At 35.0% G+C, this 26,599-nt stretch overlaps 1 protein-coding gene across 3 annotated transcripts in view; it reads left to right on the forward strand.

The window, feature by feature from the left end:
- The window catches only part of LOC150097460 (uncharacterized), a 244,133-nt gene extending 218,996 nt beyond the window's left edge, over window positions 1-25,137 (forward strand). For all 3 annotated transcript variants that reach the window (XM_090407276.1, XM_090407277.1, XM_090407278.1), the window contains 2 exons: window positions 16,723-17,630; window positions 23,996-25,137. In XM_090407276.1, the coding sequence (XP_090263402.1) occupies window positions 16,723-17,630; window positions 23,996-24,987 (1,900 nt within the window). In that variant the 3' untranslated portion in view covers window positions 24,988-25,137. The remainder of the gene's footprint in view (window positions 1-16,722; window positions 17,631-23,995) is intronic.
- The last annotated feature ends 1,462 nt before the right edge of the window (window positions 25,138-26,599 follow it).

The raw sequence follows: 26,599 nt of genomic DNA on the forward strand, positions 1-26,599 counted from the left end.
TGGTTTTGTTCTTATTTTGTAATTCTTCTATCTCAGTGCACTGCCTTTTTATCCAGTTTTCTTTCAATCTTTTACATAACTGTTTGATTCTTTTATCCAAAGTTTTATATCTTAACCTTTCTTCTTCATTTGCTCCTCTTTTCCATGTTCTTCTTTCATCAATAAGGTTGATTACCTCTTGAGTTATCCATGGTTTTTTCTTTCTTTCCTCTTGTTTATTGATGTGGTTTTTAGCAGATGTTATGATAGCTGCTTGTAGTCTATTCCACTGAGAGGGTTCATTTTTGTTTTGCAACTGTGCAGACAGCAGTTCTGAAATATTTTCATTAAATTTTGATTTTATTATCGGATTTTGTACCATTTGCAGATCCCATTTTAGGGGTTGACTTCTTTTAAATTTTATTGTTTTCAGGCGAATATTCATCTTCATTAAGACCAGTCTATGATCAGATCCACAGTTAGCACTTGGCATCACCTTTGAGTTCCGTACTCCATTGAAGTAACGTTTACTGACTACAATATAGTCTATTTGATTTTTGTATCTTCCATCCGGACTTTCCCATGTGTATTGTGCTGTTGGTTTTTGCTCAAAATAAGTGTTACTTATGGTGAGACTGTGCTTGTTACAGAAATCAATCAGCTTTTGTCCTCTCTCATTCCGAATTCCTAGTCCAAATGGACCCACATGTGTAGATGTTCTCTCTGATCCAACTTTTGCATTCCAGTCACCCATAGCACAAATAACTCGATCTTTTTTGCCTCCTTCTTTCTCATTCTGTTCTGTAGGAGCATATATTTGAATGATCAGCATATCTCTAGGTTTAGATTTCACTAGAATTGCCATTACTCTATCTGATTTTTTGATTATATGGATAATGTTTCTATTAGTTTTCTTCTCTACAATAAACGCTACACCTCTTCTTGATATTTCACCACCTGATGTATATATTTATATATCTTGCCATTTGGAAGTTTCGACTCAAAATCTGATGATCCTTTCCAAAAAGTTTCACTTATTCCTAGTATACTAACATTCAGTCTCTCCATCTCTCTCATCACATTAGCCAATTTCCTGCATTTATTCAATCCTCTTACATTCCAAGTAGCAATTTCTGCATAGAGTTTTTTTATAGCAGTCACGGACTGACGATACTGCAGGGCCTGCTGTATCACCCTGACACCACCGTTCCGTGCATACTGAGACTACCCAGGCTTTAATTCTTTTCTGTGTAGACATGATGCTTTACACAGCAGCATTTTTTACGGAATGGGCTGCCAGAACTCCCCAATATGAATGGAGGACCGCAGCTGTCATTGGTTAGCAGGCTCCATGGACCTAGTCAGGAGGCCTACAAAGTAGTGCCACCAACCATCCCCCTCATCCACCATCGAGGGGACGCTGTGACAGCACAGCAACCAGGTTTATTATTATAATTCACAATTGTAAGTGTTGTAATATCTGTCATTCATTGTAAAGACATTAATAAGGGTAAGCAGATGAGCAGGTGTGGCATTACTAGCCATTACTAGTTTCTCGATTGCTGCTTAGTGGAAGTGTTTATGCTTACTGAGAAGATTGATGATTAATAAAAGATTCTGAAAAAAATTGCAGCAAGATGAATCCTTTAAATGGAAGAATTGAGACTGTCAATAAGTGAATAGTAAATTAAAGGAGATGTTAAGTAGATGTTCTATTTCAGCATTCAAAGAAACACAAAATGGAAAGTTTCGTCTTCTGTCTCAAGGACACTGGTGATCTAAATCATATAAATCATATCAGAACAATGATGGGATTAGTGAACTCTGAAATTGTCTAGCAGGTTTAATGAAGAGCTCTACTTTGATACAGTATTGTTTATAAAGTATTAAAAGGAAACTGTTTTTCTCTGATAATAGACTTATGATTTGTCATCTTGTAAGTAAAACTGCCTGTGGTAAGAATATTTATTCTCAGTGAAACAGCGAGGATGAATAGAACAATATGTTAAATAAGGAAACGGTGCATAGTCCCGTGGAAAGTTAAGAAGTTAAATATTTTGAGAAAAGTCCTGGGGGAAAAAAAAATAAATCTGATTGAACATTTTATTGTTTGTAGAGAATTGTAAAAAGAAAAATGTTCAGTCCGGGGGACTGATTAAGTACATGTGAAGCAAACCATTTAATATAATGAGTCAGTGTGGGAATGAATTTATCCTATAAAGATAAGATCTGAAAATATAGTTTTATTTTAGGCCTTGGACCAAAATGATTTTATAGTTATTAATTTAATTTTATTTACAATGTACATCGTTTATTATATATATATATATATATATATATATATATATATTTTTTTTTTTTTTTTTTTATTATTATTATTTGATCTTGAATCAATCATTTCATGGACTCTAAAAATAGTTAAAGATCATTGCACCAGTTAAATTGAACTCTTGTAAATTTGTTTAACACTTGGTGTAAAAAAAACAGTGTCTTTACAGAGAGAGAGAGAGAGAGAAAAATTCGGGGACCAAAAGCTTTGTTCCCTGAATTTTTTGAAACACTAATAATCACTTGATTTAGCATGTTTGACAATTCTGCTTCTAATTCTATAATTTTTAAATTATTTGTTGCCGATTCGTGTTTAGAAACTCGTAACTGATTAAGCAGAAGTGAATGGCTTGCTTTCTGATAGATTTTATGAGCACCTGGTGATTTAATAACTTCCTTTAGTTTAGCGAACATTGGAATGAGTTTATCGCGTCTAAACTTTTTTAAAAGAGATTCAGGCACGTAGCTTACCCTGTTTCAGTTGAAGTTTGCCTGGCAATAAATAATTTAAAAATTATAGAATTAGAAGCAGAATTGTCAAGCATGTTAAATCAAGAGTTGCTACAAGTGATTATTAGTGTTTCAAAAAATTCGGGAACCAAAGCTTTTGATAAAAGTAACACTAACCTACATAAAAAATACCTCAATTTGTCAAAGTGATCTAAGAAAAATACCAACAAATTACCGTCTGAAGAATGGGTGGTTAACTTATCTAACCGTCCTCTAACAGAAGATGAATTAAATGTTCTAGCAAGAGGTCATAAGTTTGCCATTCCTCCATGCTTTCCATATCTAGATTTTATACGCAACATCGAAAGAAACATTGGCCACCTCTCCAGTATTGAAGCCAACAAACTTGGTTTTGAAATAGCAAAAATAATTTTTGATGCCAAACCTTCGGACTTAAATATTCCACCATCAGAATTGAAAGCTCTTACCGCCTTAAAACATAATAAAAACATAATCATCACCAGAACCGACAAGGGAAATACCACTGTGGTTCTTGATACTCAGTCATATGACCAGAAAATGAATTTACTACTCCGAGATTGAAATACTTATACAAAACTTGATTATGATCCCACAAAAAGACAGCTCAAGAAACTGAACAAGCTACTTGATGGAACAACTTCTTTAGATGAAGAAACTGTAAAAAAACTCCAGACATACCATGCTAGACCACCTAGAATATATGGTTTACCCAAACTTCACAAGAACAACGTCCCACTCAGACCCGTCGTTGATTCTATTAGCAGCCCGACTTACAAGTTAGGAAAATTCTTATCTAACCTTCTCCGTCCCCACATTGGCCACTCAGCCTCATCAATTAAAAATTCCACACAGTTTCACACTAAAATAAAAGACACTCAACTGTTGGAAACTGACATTCTAATTAGCTTCGACATTGTCTCCCTCTTCACTAATATTCCCCATTAGGAAACAGTGGACCTGTTAACTCAAAAATTTCCATCTGATATTGTTGAACTATTCAAATTTACAATTACTTCTGGTTACTTCACTTGGAAAGAAAAAATCTACAAACAAGAGGAGGGAACAGCTATGGGGTCTCCCTTATCACCTGACTTGGCAGACCTGTTTATAGAAGATCTTGAGGAAAAAATTTTCACGTTTCAAACCAAAAATCTGGCTACGTTATGTCGATGACGTCTTTGCAGTCTGGGGTCATTCTGAACAAGAGCTACATCTGTTTCTAGATAAAATAAACCTTCTTCACTCCCGTATCAAATTTACGTTAGAAAAAGAATCTCCACAGGGCATCTCTTTCCTGGATTAACACATCCAAAGAAAAGAAGATGGTTCCATCTCCACTTCTGTCTATCGAAAGCCGACCTTTTCAGGGAGCTACATCCACAACTCTTCTGCTCATCATCCTTCTCAAAAATTTGGCATCATCAAATCACTAGTAACCAGAGCGCACAGATTTTGTTCCTCTGAGGAATCTCTAAAACAAGAATTCAAAATAATCAAAAGCACAGCCATTCTAAATACAATCCCAAAACTACTCAAAAAATCATCAGCCACTTCTCCACACATCAACCTAGACAAGAACAAGCCCATAGGATTCCCATACTTTATGTCAAAGGCATCTCAGGGTGACTTTAAAAAATTATGAAAAAAATACAATCTTGCTGTGACCTACAAACCCATCAACCAGATCTACAAATTGTTACCTTCACCTAAAGACAAACTCCCTCCTCTGTTACTACCTGGCATGTACAAGGTGCCATGCTCCTGTAAACTGTCGTACTATGGGCAGACAGGCAGATCTGTTCTTAAATGCATCTCTCTCAACATGAAGATCACATCCATCTCATCAAGCCGCAGAAATCTGGCCTCTCCCAACACGGAATTGAAAACCCTTAGGACCCACTGGGAAAAGACCAAACTTCTACACAGATCTTCATGCAAACATGAACGTTTATATAAAGAGAGTGCTGAAGCCCTACTTCACAGACCCAATCTAAACCGCAATGATGTTCTTGCCATTCCTAAAGTATGGGAAATTGTCATACAAAATTGTGTAAAATAATTGAATTTTAATTTAATCTAAATAATCTAATGTTTTATTTATTTTTTACGCTAAAAAGCGCTGATGCACGCATTTGGATTCCATTGTATTCATGCTCCCTGTCTGTGTGTTATTCCTAGTATTGTTCTCAACTGTACTGACGATGTCCTAAGACACTTATGGCAAAATATTTATGCATTAAAAAAAACCTATTACTTTGGTTTTACATGTGTTTATTTAGTTGGCGAACATAAAAAATATATCCTGCACTATTGTAAAATCTTGTATAGACAGAAATTTTAGATTAAATTCTTTCTATACTGATTTTACTTAGGAAGTTATATTAGATTGATTTGCTTGTAATTTTTGTAAATATCTAACTGTTGAATTACTGTACAACTACAAAGAAAACAAAATTATGTATAAAAGAATTGTAATAATAGAATGTTCACGACCAGATGGATTAAAATAAGATCTAAGGCTATCACTCTTATGAAGGTCAATAATGTACGGGGTTTTCCGCCTTAATGCAGCGCCGAAGAAAAGTGGCGGGTGCAAACCCATGTGAATACCCAAGGGAACGAAAGGGTAGCAAGCTCCAAGGATGAATGGAGCAACTTAAAATTGGGTGACATCAAGGGCAAAAAGGGGAGTTGTCACTCGGAGGTAAAGCAGTAAATTTTTGTTGGAGAAGGTCAGTCATCATAGCAGGAGTTCATCGGGGAAGGTCGTCATAGGTAGCCAGTGGACCGTTAAAGAGGAGAGGCCGTTATCGATGGTCGTCGCTGGATAGGCAAGCTTTCACCCAGTTTTCTGCTCCGGCTCATGTATCTCCCGTAGATTCTAGGTCAAGGGACCTGTTCCTGCCAACAGGCACCCGAAGATGTTAGATGGATCGTTTAAGCAGTGAAAGAAGAGAGTTTCGGACTTCCAACTGCCAAGGTGCCTACTGATTGCTACCATCAGAAGTGCTCCGTCGATGTCATTAAAAAATGCCCATGAGTGAAAAGAAATATCGAAATGAAATAGATGGTAACGATCTCAAGGATCTGCCAATGTGATCTAGATGATTTATTATCAAGTAAGGTCTTCTATATATGATTAACTAAAGGCAGGAATTGTAGAGATTGCTCTAGCGAATTTGTTTGATTAGTATCACTTTAGGACTGAACGCTATTAGCTAAATATTTAGAATTTACTTGCTAGTTGTGAGATAAGATAGCAGTTATTGTTACCTATTGTTTAAACTTGCCTGTTGTATAGCATTGTAGGTCATTTCTAATATATGAATTAAGTGTAGGCACAATCATTGCCATAGTCTGTGTACGTAGTGAAAGATTGTTGAACTTGGTAGAATAGTTTAAGCCCCTATCTAAAGTTAATGAGAAGTATAGTCGGAAGTATTTTGTGTGTTTAGTATTAACCTTTAATGTAACTTGATTAGTATGAATAAACTGTTTTCTTTGTCAAATAAATTGCCTGATTCCTGCATACCAATGCACTGCTCATAAAAATCAAATCTAATATGACTTTAGGGGATAGTTTGCCACGACTGTAGAATAAAGTTTTACGTTGCTTGATATAATGTTGAGAGTTAGAAGTATTTCTGTGCTAAGCGAAGTGTTTTTCTTTATGGAAGGATATTAAAATCATATCTGCGATTTCTGATGGCGCAGTCGAAATAAAAAATAAATTTTCAGAAATCAATATTGAAGAAATACGCTTGCTGTTATAACAAAGGAATCCGGCTCTAGCCCGAGTTATGTTATGTGAATAACATAGTTACAACCTTGAGAAAGGGGGAAGGTCAAAAAGTTAAGAAAGAGGATTATCTGTAGTTGAATGAATCTAGCAATGGATTATATACTCGGAGTTACGACTGTATAATAAGTTATGAGAAATTAAGTAAAGTGAGGAATATCGAATATATACTTTTGAAATAGTACAAAATACAAAATAAAAGTAATATATTTTTCAAAAGGCGCAACTGACATATTTTTACACTAACATTATGGCAAGTCAGGTTTAGCTGATCATGCCTTGGATACCATTTCACACAGGATCAATTGGAAGAAAACAAAAGTGTTACACAGAAATCATTATAGTTCAGAGAGATTGTTTTCGGAATCTACAGATGCTTTAAAACATACTCCAAACCTCATCGAGTATGGCTTGTATAAATTTACCAAAAATCTGGGAGACAGTCATTTTAATATCTAATTAATATTTGTTTTCTCTTTTTCTGTTTTTTTTTTTTTTAAACTAGTCTCACTGTTGTACCATATTATTGTTTCGTGTACTGTGACAAACTGTTTTTGTGCTCTTAAGATGCTGGATATAATATCAGCAAATAAGTTATTATTATTACATGACACTTCCAGGGAGTCCAAAGACTCATCGAAGGAGGGCATCTACTATACAACTCTCTATCTTCACCACTCTTTGCAATAGTAATGCTGTGGTTTGTATGCGGATGAGATCTGATGTATTACCAGGTAAATTTTTTATTCCTTTTTCTATTTGAGCCATCACAAACATCCAAGCCCACAGCGGGATTTGAGCTTGCAGCCTTTTTGGCTGGAGAGCGGATATGCTAACCACTCGGCCAACCAGGCCAGCAATTTAATAAATATTCTTTTCTTATCATTCTGTGTTGTCATCAATACCATGAAAATTAATAACATGTTAATAATAATTTTATTACCATGATCCCTCAGCTATCTGGTTGCTTTGGGAAATCGTGCCTAGGTTGCCGACTAGTTAACTGAAGATAAATGCTATGGCTAGTTTTTAGAAGATTATAACAAAATTATCATAGACAAAGACTATAAAAATAGGTATGAACATTAAATGTGTCACTATGCCCTGAATGGGGTGGGGGACCTATAGAACGAGCAAAACATTTCAGCTATTTAGGTACAATTTTTAGTTAAGGTGGCAAACTAAATATGGAAATAGACAATAGAAGAAGCAAAGCTGGTATTGGTAAGGAGTCAGCTGAATAAATTTATATGGAATTAGAGAGAAATTAGAACACTAAACTAGCTATATACAAGACAGTGTTCAAACCAATTTTATGGTATGGATCTGAGAACTGGGGTAGAAATAAAACACTATCAAAGACCAGAGGTCACAGATATAAGGATTTTAAGAAAAATTAGGGTAGTGAATAGATGGCATTAAAAAGAACCTTGATATTGTTAGCATTCAGGAATGTGTGAGAAAAGCTACATCTCAAAGTGGTATGGTCACTTTAAATAGAATAGGAAAGGAAAGGTTAGCCTTACAGGTCTTTGATTCCCAGATGAGAAGGAAAAAATCCAGAAGAAGATCTAGGTGGAATTGATGCAGTTAAGAGTGCCTTTGAAGACTAAACTGATAATATTAGTGTCTTGCAGATAATGTAAACCGTTGTTTTTATCATTTTATCCTCTACACCCTCTTGTAGGATACGTTATTAGGAATTTGATGATGATAGCAATAGTAACAAGTAAACCAAGGTGCATGTGTGAATGAAATTCTTACTGTCACTAGTAATGTGTTTTATTCATGTTTTAATAATTATCTCCAGACACTCATCTATGCCAAAATCGAAAGGGAATAAAATTCCACTGTGATAGAAATCTTTTGCACCAGTTATCTAGTTTTGCATAACAGCCTTGAACTACTGCTGAGCCATCATATGATATTTCAAATGCCCAAACAAGTGGTAATGCAAGCAGACAGGTCCAAACTCTAGTAAGGGTGAGGTGTATAATGTTATGTTGTGCATTATTTTGTTCGAAGATAATTATTTTTCATTGGGTACCGTTCACAAAGCATATATTGCTGTGTTGTTTCTTCAGCATCAGCTTATATAATGATTGAGCTGCACTGAGTTTCTCTTTTGCAGAAAATTTGTGTTCACAATGCTGAAATTCCTAGATAAGATCCCATGATCTTAGTAGCCAAGAATATTATTTTATTCATTTTATTTGGAGAATGACATGCTGTTGCTTGATTTTGGAAGTTTTTGAAGTGGTGGTGATTGAAGCAGCTTTCACCACCACTAGGAAATTGTTTTCCTCAGCAGTACATTGTTGAAGCAACTGCAATGATATATTCATTTTTATTTTTGAATTGCCCCACTGAGTGAGTGGGGCAACCTGAACAACAGACTTTCCAATAATCCAAGGTAATAATCATCTCCTGCATAACTTGGTGTCCTATGTCAAGATATATTACAATTCACCTTATCACCACTAGACTTCTTGATGAGTATATTGAGTTTCTGCATATTGCATTCTGTCATGGTAGTTCTGTTAACCAGCCCAGGCATGACCTGTGGTATCTATATTTCATCATAACACTAATTACAGGTATAGACCATATTGGACTGTTTCAGGTCTCATTATCCATCCAATATCCTTTTTTGAGGTCTACCCTGCCTTCTCTTTCCATTTGGCATATATTTTAGTATTTGATTAGGATATCAGGTGTTGGCCATTCGGTTTACATATTCTATCCATTTTTGTTTATAATTGTTTAGTTTTTCTTCTATTGATTTTATTTTTAGTTCTTTTAAAATGTCTTTGTTCCTTTTTTGGTCTAATAATGTTATTTTGCAGTTCTTCTCATAAATCTCATTTCACTTCTTTTTATTCTTTGTTTATCTTGTTTGTTTCTTGCCCAAATTTCACTGCCATATGATAATGTGGGCACTGCTAGAGTATTGCATATTTTCAAGCGTGTTTCTTTTTGTACTATATTTGGATTGAGTGTTCTATTTATCAGGCCTATTTACAAAATAGGCCTGATAAATTTTGTCTTTTTCTCCTTCATATGATATTTCACATCCAAGATAACTGAAAGTATTTATCTGCTCTATTATTGTATTATTAATAATTGTTTTAGTTTTATCTATGGAAATTTTCATTCCAACTGTTCTACTATAAGTTCTATGTTTAAATTATATATTGCTCTTTGTAAAGTGTCTTCCTTATCTGATGTTACCTGATCATTTGCAAATAATAGCGTATTTATTTTATTCCGGGAAATTTCTATTCCTGGATTGTTTAAGGTGTTCCACTGTATTAACATTTCATTAATGTAAATATTGAAAAGTATTGGAGATAGAAAGCATCCCTTTGTTACTCCTTGGTTTATAGATTGTTTTTCAGAGATTTTTTCATTTATTTTTATTTCATTATCTTTGTATATATTCAGTATTGCATAATAAAATATTAGGTATTTTTATTCTTTGTAATATATCAAACAGTATCATTATTATTATTACGGGCAACTCCAAAAAGTCCTTATACTCATCGAGGTAGGCCCTAAACATCATGTCAAGAACAACTATTCAACATCCACACAGTATCTATCATACTTTGCCTTGAACTCATTCACTACTCTCCAAATAAAAAACCTAGTTCTAACACCTTTGATAACCACACTCTTGCCCAGTTTCCATGGACGGCCCCTAGTCCTCCCACCACCAGTCCTATTCTCAAAAATATCTTCTGGATTAATCCTATAGAAACCCTTCATTAATTTGAATGTCTCAATCATATCATCCCCTTTTCCACCTATCAACCAATTTTTGCAACCCACAAATCTTCAACCTGTTCTCATAAGGTTCATTCCATAGACCTGCTATCATCTTGGTCACTTGCCTCTGGATCCTCTCCACCTCCTCCCCATCAAGAAGAAACCCTGGCACCCTGATCTGGGCACAGTAGTCAAGATGGGGTCTTATCAAGGCTCGATACAGAGGAACAATAACTTGTTTGTCTCTGCTCGTCAAAGTATTCTTCAGTAACCAAGTGATTTGAAGAGCTGATTTAGCCACCTTTGCAATGTGCCCCCTAAACTTCAACTCCCTATCCACCAACACTCCTAAATCCCTGGCCTCGTCAATCCCCTGGATTACAGTTCCACCAATGTGGGTATCTTTTCTGAATCTTTTCTATCCAACTCATCCTGCAAAATTTTGACATTCTGAGCATTCATTATTGCTCTACTCAACTTTGCATCATCCCCAAACAGATGCACAGTTCCTCTCAGATCCTTTCCTATATCGTTAATGAACAAATTAAACAGCAGTGGTCCAAGAACAGAACTCTGCAGCACACCACTAGTCACAGGCCATCTTTTGGGCTCTACTCTTGAATAAACTACTCTCTGATATCTCTCCATCAACCTCTCCTATCCATCCCCATATGCTGCAGTTTACTGATTAGAATTCCATGTGGTATCCTGTCAAAGGCCTTAACACGATCCAGCAGTATCACTGTAAACCCATTACCCTTATCCAGTTCAGCCGTCACTGTGTTATAAAACGTGAGCAAGTTACTGAGGCAAGATCTACCTTTTACAAAATCATGCTGTCCCCCATACCATTTTCATCTATCCATTCCTGTATTTTTCTCTTGACTACTTTCTCCAAAACCTTGACAACAACTCCTGATATGCTGATCGGTCGGTAATTTGCAACAGCAGTCTTGGAACCGCCTTTATGCAGTGGAACTATTTTCCCCTCTTTCCACCCTTCGGGACTAACCCAGACCCAAGACTCAAATTAAACAAAATGGTCAAGGACACTGACAATTCTTTAGCCGCTTCATGTAAGACCTGAGCCTGGTATACCATCCAATCCCACAGATGTTTTCACATTAAGGTTTTGCAATATACTATTCACCTCCATTTCGTTCACTTCAATTCGTGTATAAGCTATTGGTTCCTTTATTCCTGCAATATCACCACCTGGATGATATACTCTTGCAAAGTGCTCGCTCAGTAATTCCACTATATCAACTGATTCAGTTACCTCCCTACCATCGGCATTCCTTAAAATCATTCTACCGTATACATTTTTTCTTTTACTTGCAGCATATCGAAAAAACTGTTTGGGATTCTCTTTAGCTTGCATGGCTAATTACCTTTCATATGCCGCTTTTGCTGTTCTTACCACACTCGTTACCCTTCTGGCCTATGGTTTATACTGTTCATGGGCCTGAAGGTCACCTTTCTCCTTAAATTCCCTCCAAAGTTTTTTTGCAGCTCAAGCTTAATGGTGTTATGCATCCATTTAACCCCTACTTGATTTACTATCCAGACTCTAGGTATACAGTCAGCCATTACCTCCTTCGAATGCTCCTTTACCACTTCCCATGCACTATCAACCTCCAGCCCTTGCAGTTTTACTTGCCATGGCACTGAACCAAGCAATCTCGTAAGCTTGTCATACTTACCAGCCCAGTAATTCCACATGTACCCTTTCTTAATTGAAAATTTTACACATTTAGCCACCTTCCAGGTCAAGACCTTATGATCACTCTCACCAATTGGTGGCAACGTATATCTTTTTACTTTGTCAAATGCTTTTTCATAATCTATAAACAAAAGATGAGTTTCTAAATTAAATTCTCTTCTTTTTTTCTATAAGTAGTTTTAAACAGAAAGCTGCATCCATTGTAGAACATCCTTTTCTAAATCCATTTTGACATTCTAATAATATTTTTTTCAGTGTATATTTTCAGTTTTTCATTAAATATTCTACTATATATTTTGTAGCATGTATTCAATAAACTAATACCTCTGCAATTAGCAGGTTTTGTTTTATCCCCTTTTTTAAATATAGGTATTACTATACTTGTATTCCATTCTATCGGTATTTGTCCATTTGTATATATTTTGTTTAAAAATTTGATGAAATTTTTTTCCAGCAAATTTATATAGTTTGGAGTTTATCCCATCTTCTCCTGCTGATTTGCCATTTTTTATTTTATTTAAGTTGTCCTTTATTTCTTTCATTGTTATTATATCATTTAAAGTTTTGTAAGTTTGTGGTGTAATTTTTTTTTTTTTTTGATGCCAGTATTATCCATCTGAAAATCTGTAAAATAATTCAAGAATTCATATACATCTATTACACAATTTATATTTGCAGTTTCGTTTATATCTGCATTCATGTGTTTTATTATTTTATACGCATTGGATCTTATTTTGTATATGTCATTTTCTAGATATGATACAAATTTTTCCGAGCTTTCTCTGTGTCTCTTTTGGCTATTGCTTGTCTTTTTTTATATTCAGTTTCATCTTCTTGTTTTTTTTATGATGTGAAAGGGTGCATGGTGGCCATGGAGTGGGAATGATGAACCAGGAAGGAGAGAGGGTTGTGGACTTTGCAGTAGCGTTTGATCTGGCAATTGTGAACTCGCTTTTCTACAAGCGGGAAGAACATTTGATAACATTTAGGAGTGGTAACAACAGTTTACAAATTTACTACATTTTGACTAGAAGAAAACATCTTAAGGTTGTGACAAATTGTAAAGTAATTCCAACAGATCAAGTAGCACAGCAACACTGCTGTGCGCAGACTTCAAAATAAGATCGAAGATAAAAACCTCTGGGTGCCATGGGATGAAGACAATTAAGTGGTTTCGCTTAAAAGAGGAGAGTGTGAGGATCGTTTTAGGGAGAGGGTGTTAGAGAAGATTCTGGATGGACTGGAAAGTGTACAAGATTGGTGCAAACATAATTCAAAAGTAATCCTGAGCTTTGCATTCGAGGTGCTTGGTGAGACATCTGGAAAGATTAGAGAGCAGAAGGAGGGTTGGTGGTGGAATAATAATGTACAAGTGGCAGTGACAGCTAAGAGGAAGGCAAAGCAGAAGTGGGATGAGTCAAGAGTGGAAGAGGACAGAGAGAGAAAGCAAGAAGCCAAGAGAGTTGTGGCACATGCGAAGTCCATGGCATATCAAGATCTGTATGATCAATTAGAAACAAAGGAAGGACAGAGAAAAATTTACCAACTAGCGAAATTTACCAATTTACCAATTAGAAATAAAGTAGCAAAGGACATCTTACATGTGAGGCAGATCAAAGATGCTGAAGAAAGAGTATTATGGAGGAATATGGACATAAGAAACAGATGGAAAATATACTTTGAGGGACTTTTGAATGAGGAAAATTCAAGGAATCACAGAGAAGATGGGCAGCCTTCTGAGGGGAATGGTACAGAACATCAGTAGAGTGGAAGTGACAGAGGCCATGAAGAGGATGAAGAATGGAAAATCTGTGGGCCTGACAGAATTCCAGTGGAGGCATGGAATGCACTGGGGGGAAGAGGGAATTGATCTGCTGCGGGACCTGTTCTTGAAAGTTTGCCAACAGGAAAATATACCCGAGGAATGGAGGGAGAGTACTCTTCTCCCCATCTACAAGGGTAAAGGGGATGCACAAGACTGTAAAAATTACAGAGGAATAAAGTTGGATGTCCCACACAATGAAAATCCTAGAAAGGGTTCTTGATGGTAGATTGAGGAAGGAGGTGGAGATTGCAAAGGAACAATTTGGCTTCATGCCTGGTAGATCAACAACAGATGCTATCTTTGGGTTACGGCAGATGATGGAAAAGTATCGAGAAAAACAAAGGGAGCTACATCTGGCATTTATTGATCTGGAGAAAGCATACGATAGAGTGCCAAGGCAAGAAGTCTGGAGGTGTCTGAGGAAGAAGAAGGTTCCGGAGAAATATGTCAGGTTGACGCAGGAAATGTACAGAAATGTGAAGACAAGCGTTCGGACCTGTCTGGGATAGACAGAAAGTTTTCAAGTAACAGTTGGCTTGCATCAGTATTAAGTCCGTTTCTGTTTAATATTGTGATGGAGGTGGTAACAGAGGAGGCGAGAGAAGATGCGCCTTGGACAATGTTGTATGCAGATGACATCTTGCTGTGTGCAGATTCAAGAGAAGAAGCGGGAACTAAACGGGAAAGATGGAAAAAAGTACTGGAAGAGAGAGGTTTGAGACTGAGCAGAAGTAAAACAGTATATGTGTTGCACAGTGGGCAGGAGACAGATCTGGAGGTGGAAGGAAATGTCATCAGGAAGGTGAGAGACTTTAGATACTTAGGTTCAACAGTGGAAGAAGATGGAGGAGCTGAGAAGGAAGTGGGTTGCAGGATACAAGCAGGTTGGAGGAACTGGAGGGAGATGGCTGTAGTGTTATGCGATAAGAGGGTTCCGATCAATCTGAAAGGCAAAATCTATAGGACAGTAGTGTGTCCAGCTATGACATATGCTATAGAAACTGTGGCCCTGAGGGAAAATAACATCATCAGGATGGAAGTAGCAGAGATGAGAATGCTTAGGTGGATGTGCGGTGTGACCAGAAAGGATCGTCTGAGAAATGACTATGTCAGGGGAACAGTGAAAGTTACGAACTTAGCAGCAAAAATACAGGAGGCAAGGTTGAGATGGTTTGGTCATGTGATGAGGAGGGAGGATGAATATGTGGGAAGAAGGGTCATGCAGATGGATGTGCAAGGAAGGCAGAAGCGTGGGTGGCCAAAGAAGAGATGGAGGGAGCTGGTAGAAGAGGACTTGAGAATGAAGAACTTGGATGTGGTGACAGCCCAAGACAGGAAGGTGTGGAGGCGACTCATTATCAACAGTGACCCCACTTAAGTGGGAGAAGCTGCAAAAGAAGAAGATCTTGGTTTTTTTTTTTGCTACTTAACCATCTTTTAAAAGCCAGCTTTTTATTTTATTTCCAATTATTGTTTTTATTTCATTGTCCCATATAATTTTTTTATTTTAATGATATTTTTTGTGTTCCTAGACTTTCATATGCTGCTGATGCAATAATTTCTTTTATATTATTCCATTCTTTCTCAATGTCTTCATTTTCTTGTATTTTTTTCTAAGTAGTTATTAATCCTCTGTTGGTATAAATTTATTACACTTGAATCATTTAGTACTCTTATTTTGTAATTAGATTTTGTTTCTCTCGTTTGTTTATTTTTTTTGTAACCAGTTTGGTGGAAACCTTTGTTTTGCCTAAGTGTTGGAGACAGATCACTAAATAGTGAGCTGTCGATTTCTAGCCATCTTCTGACTTTAGCATCTAGGAAGAGGTTTGCTGTAAAGTAGTCTATTATTGATTTTTGTCCTCTTGCACACCATGTATATTTATGTATATTTCAATGTTTGTAAAATGTATTCATTATTTTTAAATTATTATATATTATATAATCAATGAGTCACTTTCCGTTATTGTTTACTGTTGGTTCTCCAAATTTTTATATATTATTGTTAATTTTTTTGTTCCTATTCTGTATCTATATTTCTTTCTTTAAAATGTTTGCTTACCTTCTAATATCACTAATATCTTTGAAGACAACTGTGTGCACATGACTAAGTTACCTGTAGATGTGCTGGAAATGAATGGTTTTCCTTCACCAGGATTTCATTTAAAGCATGTTGACAATGGCATTGTCAGCCTTCTGTGTGGAATTCTAGGTTTATCATCATTATTATTCGTGACACCTCCAAGGAGTCCGAAGACTAATCGCGGGAGGACACCTACAACTCTCTCAACTACTACACCGAACCTCTACTATGAATCATCTCCATCAACGCCATCTACTGCCCACCTCCACCACTACCACAACTAGTATTTTTTGTCTGTAAATTGCGTGTGTTCTGAAGGGCTGATTTGTCTGTATGCGGGATGAAAAACCTGAGTTTCCGGGAGAAAAAACCCTGCTTCCTCCATATGAGATTGGCTAACTCACCTTCGATTGAAATCGTCCAGATAAAGATTCCTCCCATCGCGACGAGAATCGAACTTAGGCCTATTCCAATCGAAGGGCACAATGTACCGTTGTCTTCCAATTACGCTATGGAGAAGTTATATTACGTTATATACATTGCTAGCCTGGTGTTTCACTTGAGTAAATGTTTCTGCCATCATATATTTAATATTATATGATATTCAGTTTTAGTAGGATGTACAGTTTGATTACAGTCATTAATCTTTGTACAACCTATTATTATAATATCATTCTGATAGTTATGTTTTTTATTTTATTTATTTTTTTTTTTTTTCATGACAGCTCTGATTGTAAATCTAGACAGAAGCATCGCATCCAACAAAAGAGACAGGATCCTTATTACAAAGAACAGGAGAGATTGAGGCAACGAAGCATGATGCAAATGAAACGACAAGATCCACTTTTTCGTGCTGTTGAAAGAGAAAAGGAACGACATAGGATGAGAACAAGAAGAATGGATCCAGTCTTTCGTGCTCAAGAAAGAGAAAGGCAGCGCCGACGTATGCAACTAAAGAGACGTGATCCTCTTTTCAGACAGAGGGAACGTGACCGCCAAAAAAATAGGATGCAGATGAAAAGGCTAAATCCATGTTACAAAGAACAAGAACGTGTAAGAGACCGTATTCGGATGCGGATCCGTCGACAGGTAGATGGCTATAAAATTTTAACTTCAAAAGAAGACTCTAATTTACCAAATGCATCTTCAGGTGGTGGAACTTGTGTAGCACATACTTTAAAAGAAAGTTGTAACTGTGATAACTGCAGTACTACAGTGTTAAATCTTGAACAAAATGTAGTATCTGGATTTACAATGCCTACTCCAAACAGGACATTATCTAAGGAAAATACTGGAATAGTCTTACAGAAGGATGATAAAGGGCGAAATGACCTGGAAATGCTAGGGTACAACTCACCATATCCATTATTATTTAACTTTTATTCTGCTGGAAAAGAACTGTCTTCTAGTCCTCCCCATAGTAACAAAAATGATAGAGTCTTAACTGGTACAAAAGCAAATAATGTCCCAGTCCCAGCTTTGCCTAATGTTGCACCCTTCCCATCTAGAAATCCCATTTCCTTAACTAGTGATGTCAGTGCAGCAGAAAGAATAGCCAGTTTTATGACAGGACACTTTTCATTTACTTCCAACACTCCATCTAAGTCAACATATCTTACACCACCTGAATCTAGTAAGTAATGGTTTTAAATACTGTATACTTTCAAATAAGTTTTGATCCTGCATATGAACTTCTTTCATTAGAATTAAGGGTTTTAATTATAATCATTTTCAAAGATGTTGCTTGAAGGATTAAAAAAAAAAAAAATATATATATATACAGGGTGTTCGGGATAAATTTGACAGTTTCGTAAGGAAAAAGAAAATCTTCTTTGTATCTATTAAATTTAATGAATTGACAAAAAAACATTACAGGCAGAGTTAATTACAATACTATCAACAAGATTTACTCAAAATAACCACCATTAGCATCGATCACAGCTTCAATTCTGCTTCGGAACCTCGAACAAGCTGATGCTACAGTCTCCCTGGGAAGGGCCGCAAAAACTGTTTTAATTTTATCCATTAACTGGGCTTTTGTATTACTGGAAGTGCGATTGGTGTCTTTTTCAACTGCACCCCATACAAAATAATCCATGGGGTTAAGGTCTGGGGAGTTTGGAGGCCAAACATTTGGACTGGTGAAGTCGTAGAAATTTTCAGACAACCATTTTTGACTTTTCCCAGAGGTGTGGCAAGGGGCCGAATCCTGCTGCCATACATACGGCCTACCATTGGCTACCCTTGTTATCCAGGGCTTGACTACAGTTAGCAACTCCACGAACAAAGCCCGAATTCCAATGCCAGGGTTCTTCAACACCTGTTCCTGCAGATTTGCGAGGAATTCTGCTGTACAAACGCAATCAGATCGTCTGCTAGGGATCTTTCTTCTTGCTACATCCTCGTAGTCACCATTGCAAGTCTCTAGTTCATGCCTGATTGTTTTTACTGTATTCAGGGAGCATTGGGCAGCAGTCGTAATATCCTTATTTTGATGGTGGGCACGAATCATCATGATACAAGTTATTCTCTTCCATGATTCAGGTGGGTTCCAGCTATCCATCCTTTCTGACATCTTGTATATGAATGAAGAAGGATCCAAACTTTTAAATGAAGAGAAGTGTGTGTGAATACATGTAACTTACGGAAAAATATAATTAATTATAAATATGTCAAATTTATCCCGAACACCCTGTATATATATATATATATATGATGGCCAAGTGCTAGCAAGGCCTTGCTTTGAAACTAGTGCATTTTGTATTTATCAATAGCAGGCATTGTTACTCCAATTTTCATTGTACTGCTAGAAATAACTGCACAGTTTTTGTTAATCAATACATGGAAAATATCAGAATAAAATTAGATATGATTTATTTAATCGGTAATTCAATACTTTCACTTGGAAGTATTTTATTTTTTTATAGAAAATTAGAATTCTCTTGCTTACATTATTTTTAATAACTTACAAGATATTTTAATTCAGCCTTTTCACTTTTAAAAATGGCTGGTTTTAAATGTGCTGATTGGAAACATTCTTCAATTGAAGGAATAACTATTTAAATTAAATGAATAATTTTAATAATATTATTTTTTTTTTACTGTTTTGTTTATTGCGCTCTTAGTGATGATAAACCTCATGATGTACTCAGCACATGGCCAGTGATCTGCAGCACTCATAGTTTAATGAATAAACTGCATTATATTAAAGCACTAGCTTAGGTGGGATATGTAACTATCTGTAAAATGCATTTTGATTACTCTCCCAAACATCTACAGTATAGTCATCTATAATATAACATCATCAAAAAAAAATAATAATAATAATATATATATAATTTTGATGTTAATTTTTCATGCCATTAGAGAAACAAAACAGTGACAAATATCCTTACTACATAGTTTTATTTTGATACTGGCACTGGTGGATTTCAGATTTGTCAGCTGCTGAAACCTTTGGTTATGTGCATAGAATTCTCAATTTGATAATACAGTTCAACTCTTACTATATCAAATTCACAGGGACCATAAAAATAGTTTGTTATAGATTGCTATAGCGAATCTCTTGGCATAGCATTGCACATGTGAAGCTTTGGTCAAGACTTTTCGCTAGTTATAATGAGAGAATTTTTTATATAGTGGTGTTTTGTTATAGTGAGAGTGAACTGTATTATATACACTAAAAATGCAAATTAAATCATGAAACAATACTACTACTACTAATAATAATAATAAATTATACTGAAATGGTTATTAGTGAGGATTCTTTTGACTTAATTTTAGTTTTATACTAAAATTAAGAGTAATAAGTAACAGTTGGGGTCTAATATTTGCATACTTCCAGTTTTGTTTTGTTTTTTTTCTTTTCCCAACAATATTTAAAAACTATATGTTGACACAGAAAATCTTCCAAATAGTCTGTAATTCATGTTTCCCAGAAGCAGCAGAGTACATGAATCTTGTTTCAAAGTTGAATCATATCGGTCTCAGTGAGTTGTTTGATATACCCCCCTCTGTCCAAAAAGAAACCGAATTTATTGAAAATAGAAGAAACTAGTGGAACCACCTGAATCTTTTTGTTGTTGAAAGCAACGACCTTCATTAGTGTTGTGTCAACTGTTTATAACATTTATTTCATTACAAGCTGAGTTATAGTGCCAAGAGTGGCAGTGTGTTTTGACGAACGGTCGGAAAATGAGTTTCAAACAGAGAGCTGTGATCATGTTAAACTTGGTAAAAGATTTATCAAGTTTAACATTTAATGTTAAATGTTTAACTTGGTAAATTAGTTTAACATTTAATGTTACCAAATTTAACATTTGATGCGTTTTGGTAAATCTTTTACCAAAACGCATCAAGTGCTTCAAAAAGCATATGGTGATGAATGCTTATCCCGTACTCAAGTTTACGAGGTTTAAGCGATTTCAATGTGGTCATGAGACGCTTGTGGATGACGAAAAGCCGGGCCATCCGAAAAGTGCGTGATTTCATCAAAGAAAATCCAAAATCGTCCTTGAAATTGACTGAAGATGAATTGAGGATTCCAAATTCAACTGTGCACAACATTTTGACCGAGAGTTTGAGCTTTCGTAAATTGTATTTGCAATTTTTTTGAATTCGCAATTTGCACCATCTCATCATTCAAACATTGTGAGACAGTTTTTGAGCAAAAACCAAGTTTGTATGTTGGATCACTTGCTGATATAGCACCCTGTGACTTCTTTCTCTCCCCCCAACTTCATTTGCCGATAAAAGGAAAGCGATTCATTGAAAACGTTCAAGTGGCAGTAACCACGATCCTCAACAGTATCCTAAAAACCAATATAAAAAATTCATTTAACAAATTAATTGACTGTGCCAAACGCTGTCTCGAAGCTGAGGGAGTGTATATTGATTGAAATAAATGATTTGAATAATTATAATTGGCTGTGTTTTATTTTCTTTCAAAAGTTCGGTTTCTTTTTGAACAGAGGGTGTATTTCATTGTCAAGTCAATCAGGAGTTAGTAATTGACTAAGTTCCTCAGTCAATTTTGTCTTCATTTTGCAGAAATACTGCTTGAATGAGTTTTTTTTTAAAAAAATCAGATACCTAGTCAATCCCATTTTTAATAACATTCAGATTATTTAGAGCCTGTTGCCATCAAAAAATACTTAACATTTTAAAATAGCAACATTTTTGAACATACTGGTTCTTTTAAGTTCTTTATTCCATGGAATAATTGTATACAACGAAGTAGTAATAGCACAATCATATTCTAACAGGAGATGTAAGCTGCTTTCTATGTGGCATCTGTAAGTATTCAGTTAATAATCTTTTATTTATTAATTTTAAGTGGTTGTGTCATTTAAAATGCTATATCAGTGCTGTCATGCATCCAACATGAAGTCAAGGCCTCATACTATCTATCAAATAATTACAAAATTCTAAAATTAAAGCTTATTTCTTAATAAAATTTAAATTTACATTATTGTTTATTATACTTAGAAAGAATTTTGCTGATTGTTTTCTCACTTAGGTATAAGCAATTTTTTATGAATCTCCCTGTAGTTTTCTTTATCATAGATCTCACTGATATTATCATTGGCATGTTCTTTGATCAATCTTTGATATTGACTGCTGTGCTTTGTACATTTTACATGTTAATTTGCAATTTGTAAAATCTTGACAGTTTCTTCTCTTTTAATTTCAATTTCTTATAGAGAAACAAATCTCCTTGACTTTTTCATAATGTTACTCTTATCACTTTATGAAGCTATGAATTGGTGGATGAGAGCAGACAGGGAGTTGCTGTTCAGGGTGCATATTACAGAAGCGGGTAAAATAGCACATAGGCTCACTTTGACATTAAAAATTCACTGACATGTAGGCAAGAATAAAGAAGTTATTGTCCTTCTAAGGCTGCTTGAGAAGCCTTAGAAGATTGAGACATACATGACAGTAATGGTGGTGGGTATGTGTGGAATAATCCTTTGAGAATGACTGAAGGTTTGTGGATTGTAAAATTTGATTGGAAAGCAGCACATATCCCTTTGGACTGCAGTTTTATGGAATAAATGCAGATGAAATTGTTCAATACATAATAAAAGGCAGGGAGGAAAAAATAAAGGATCATCCCAGAAAGTTAAGCAAACATGGTTAGCAAGAATATGAACTAGATTTTTTGCTATAAAAAAAAGTAGAAACTGGGTGGAATGAGCTTCCATGAGTAGTAGATGAGTATAATATATTGTCAGTAAGCAGTCTGATAGGCATTTTGGTAAATAATGGCTAGTATAGTGATAATCTCCTCCTACATACAGTGAATATTATCTGGACATCTCCATCAGAGATGACAGATATTAATAATTGCTGTAAGGAGGTCCAGAAAATCTGAACTATTTAAAACATGCAAATTATTTGGTGAAACACAAGAATGATAATCTCGAATTTTGATTTTTAAATCTAGAACATCTGGAATGAAACTTGTTAATAAAACCATGCTATCTTAGAAAACTTCTTCCATCCATTCAGGATAAGTAAATAACAACAGCATATAAGTATTGTAAACAAAAGGTGATCGTAGAGTGGGATGGGGTGCTTTTAATTAAAACATAAATATGAAAAGAAAAAAAATTGTCTTTCTTTGGGGGTGTTTGGTTAGTTTTAAACTGTGATGTCAGAATTTTTCCTCCTGAAAAATAAATAAATTGATCCATAGACACACACATCTTTGACTATCATAATAACCTGGAGATAGAGCTAACTATCCTTTATCCTATTGATATTAATGTCAATAGTAGTTAAATTAACAGGCTTTTTAAGTTTAATACTGGACAGGAGGGATGATCTAGAAAAAATCCCATATTTTGTAATTAGTTAGTCATTAGTCAGAAATCAGTGTTGTTCAGATATCAATAAAACTCATGATCAATCCTTTCTATTTTCTCCTCCTGCAGAACTTACACAATTGAAAATTACAGCTTAGGAGATGTCCACAAAATGATCATAAATTAAAATCAAACTATGTGAATTAATATAATAATGCACAACCTAGAGATTTTAGTCTGCAAATTGTACTACAGGTTGTTTATATGAATTCATGAATGAATTAATATATAAAATTCGAGTACTATGATAGCATTCTATATTGTTAAAATGGAATGAATCCTGATGATAGGAAACAGAAAATGCAGTAAAAATGCATTAAAGATCAAACAATACGTTAATAAGTTTTATTTTATTGATCTGATCGTGAATTCGTATCTTTCATTTTTTTCATTATGTTTGGGCTTGCCAGATAAACCGAATTCAGATATTATTTGAGCAGGTAATTACAGGTTTATAAGTATGTGGTTTTTGAAATGTAAAGCAGATTATGTTTTTTAAGAATAACATTTTAAAAATAGTTTGCATTATATTTTTATTTCTTTGAATTAGCTGTACTTTATATATAGTTTACCAATTTAAAAGAATTCTATTAAGATAATATAAACATTTTCAACTAATGTGTCCAGTACTGATGTTATTTTAATACTGCTGGTATATCTGAATGTGTCATAATGATTTTTTATTTTTTTTTCTAGATATCCACCTAAGTGCTATAATACATCAGAAAGTTGATCATTAATTTTTATATATAAATATATATATATATATATCACTCGCTAATCTTAAACAGCTGTTTAAAGTTGTTTCTGTAACACCATGAATTCTTGAATTTATTCATGTGTAAAGGACACATGAAGACAGAGAAATATTAATTTTTTTTTTTTTCATGTTATCTGGAAAAAAATCAGTATATCTATATATTTATTTTAAAATAAAACAAAAATTTTACCTTGCTTTCATCTTTTTATTCATAGATAGTGCAAACATTTCTGTAATATGATTATTTTATACAAATTGCACCAGACTTCTATAAAATATCTGTGTTAATTCATTCACTTACTCTACTAAATGAAAATTGATCAATATTGCCTCACTTGCACTGACTTTCTTTTTATGTATATGGTTCAGATACAGAAGCTTGTCCACCTGATATTGGCAACATTCAACAGTCAAATCCAAATACTTGCCAACCTGATGGCTCTGGAGTTCAAAAGAATGTTACAAGTAGTGGCCCACCAGTAGTCAACAGGATACATCATACTGCTTCCCATCAAGATATGTGTGCACCTAACAACAGCAGAGTTCATAGAAATGTTCATGGAGTAAATGCTTGCATGCCTGTAAACAGAACACAAAACACTCCAGCAATGGGAACAGGGATTCATCCACCTGATAAAACTCATGGAAATAATCAAGAAACCGAGCCTCGTCTTTGTGATATAAGTGGAATGCACAGGACTACTGCTGAATTATGTAGACTTGCTATGACTGATACATTATCTTGGACTCCTTTATGGACTGCCCAGTCAGGACTTTGTGAATGTTCAAAATGTAGGACAGTCCCTAAATGTTTAGACATGCAGTTACATCTGCATCATAAGGAAAATATAAGACATACAAGTGGTGCATGTAGGTCTGGCACAAGCAAACATAAAATTAATTCTGACAAGCCTTATTTGTGCAATCAGTGTGGTGCTCAGCTGCAAACAATGTCTGGACTTCGTTATCATGAACAAACCCATTCCAGTGATTTAGCTTATCAGTGTGACTCTTGCGGAAAAGCTTATAGCAATAGGGGTAATCTTGTTAGACATCTGAAGCTTCATACAGAACGGCATCATTGTGAAATGTGTGGAAAAGTGTTTCACATGAAACAACACCTTAAAGAACATATGCGAAGTCATGGGGATAAGAATCTTTCTTGTCCTCACTGTGAATATAAGACATGTTATAAGTATGCTCTTAATAGGCATATAGCTACAAAGCACAGTGATGACTGCCATCTCTGCTCTTGTGGTTTACAGTTCAAAACCCAACATTTATTGCAGAGACATCAGCTAATATGTAGGACAGTGCAACTACATCAGACATCTCTAGCAGTTGTGTCCGTGGGCCACTAGAAACTCACATGCTGCTTGAGATACTATTATTACTATTACTATTTGTGAGTCATGGTTTGTTTTAAATCTGCAAATATTCTTAACATTTGTGGGAAACACTTTTTTAATTTTATTGTAAATATATGAAGAAAGCAAAAAAGAAAGACCATTATGTATAGCCTTGAATATTGAAAAGTTAACTAGGTCTATTTGCTACTCTTTACTAGTTGTTTCATAAACTTAAGAGATTTATATATTATAAAGGTTTTTTTTTTTTTTTTTTTTTTTTTTTTTTTTTTTTTTAAGTGGTTCAACTTGCATGTCATCTTAAATGATGTTAATATTTTTAACCCTAGGACGCTACAACTCCGTATGTAGAATAGTAATGGTAAATCCTCATCAATTACTACTAAAAAGATAGTTAAAAAATATTTTTCAAAATTTGTAATTTCTCTTCATTGCACGTTCCTAAAACAGGAATTATTAATTACCTTCGCATTCTACAAATTTTTATGCTATGTTCAGCTCACACATACCAAGGCTATATACTTCACTGCAGTAAGTGTGATTGTCATTAGTCTCTTTTATGAAGAACATACATAATATGCTTTCCTTTTAGAAATAAGGTTTCATCCAAAAATATTTACTTCACTATGAAATTAAAATCCCCACAGTAGTAAACAGCTGTATGCAGAACATTAAACAAGTAAATGATTGTAAGTAATCATTACAAATGTACGGGGGGGGGGGGGGTCACAATAGCATTATTGTGTAGTAATACCAGTTGAATTTAGCTCTTTCGGCATATATGAGGTCTAATAGAAAAGTAATGAGATAAAATCATGAAAATTCAATTATCTAATACATTGCCTTCAAAGCCCCCCCCCCCACACACACGCACACACATGAAACACTTGTTCCAACATTCCTTTCATGCGGTATAATAGGATTAAAAAAAAGTCCTCTCCGTTAGCTCATTTTATGGCCCCTGTCGTTGCTTTTTGGATATTTTTTATAGTTTCAAAATGGATACATTTCATCTTGTTCTTGAGGTTGGAGGGAAAAAAGTCAGATGAGTGGCAGTTCTGACACTAGAATATATGTTTTGGCTAAATACTTGAAAATTGACAGCACAGAAATAGGTGTATTGTAGTGATGCATGATCCAATCATTTGGAGTCTCAAGACACATCCATATGACGTTTTTGCAACTGTTCAAGGATTTCTTCGTACTAAATTTGACTGACGTTAATTCCAGGAGGTCCAAATTCTCGGTGGACTCTGTCATGGCTATCAAAAAAGATGACAATCATAGTTTTCGTTTTGGACTTGCTCATGCACACCTTCTTGGAGAATTTTTCCTGTGCCACTCGGAAAAATTGACATTTTATATCTGAATCCTACTCAAACCAGCTCTCATCTCCCAGTAATAACACAAACTAAAACAGGTTTAGTTTGAAGTTGGTCCAGCATTCCCTGAGAAACATTGGTATGGTGATCTTTATGATCATTACTGAATTTTTTTAGAACTATCTTATGAACTGTGAAACAGTTAATATGCAACTCTTCTGAGATAATTTGGAGCATTAAATTTTGATCTTTGTAGATGCAGCACCACACTCGCTCGATGTTCA

The sequence above is a fragment of the Typopeltis vanoorti genome, chromosome 17 (assembly GCF_054136105.1).
Source record: "Typopeltis vanoorti isolate ZY-2024b chromosome 17, IOZ_Tvanoo_1.0, whole genome shotgun sequence".
Taxonomy (NCBI): domain Eukaryota; kingdom Metazoa; phylum Arthropoda; class Arachnida; order Uropygi; family Thelyphonidae; genus Typopeltis; species Typopeltis vanoorti.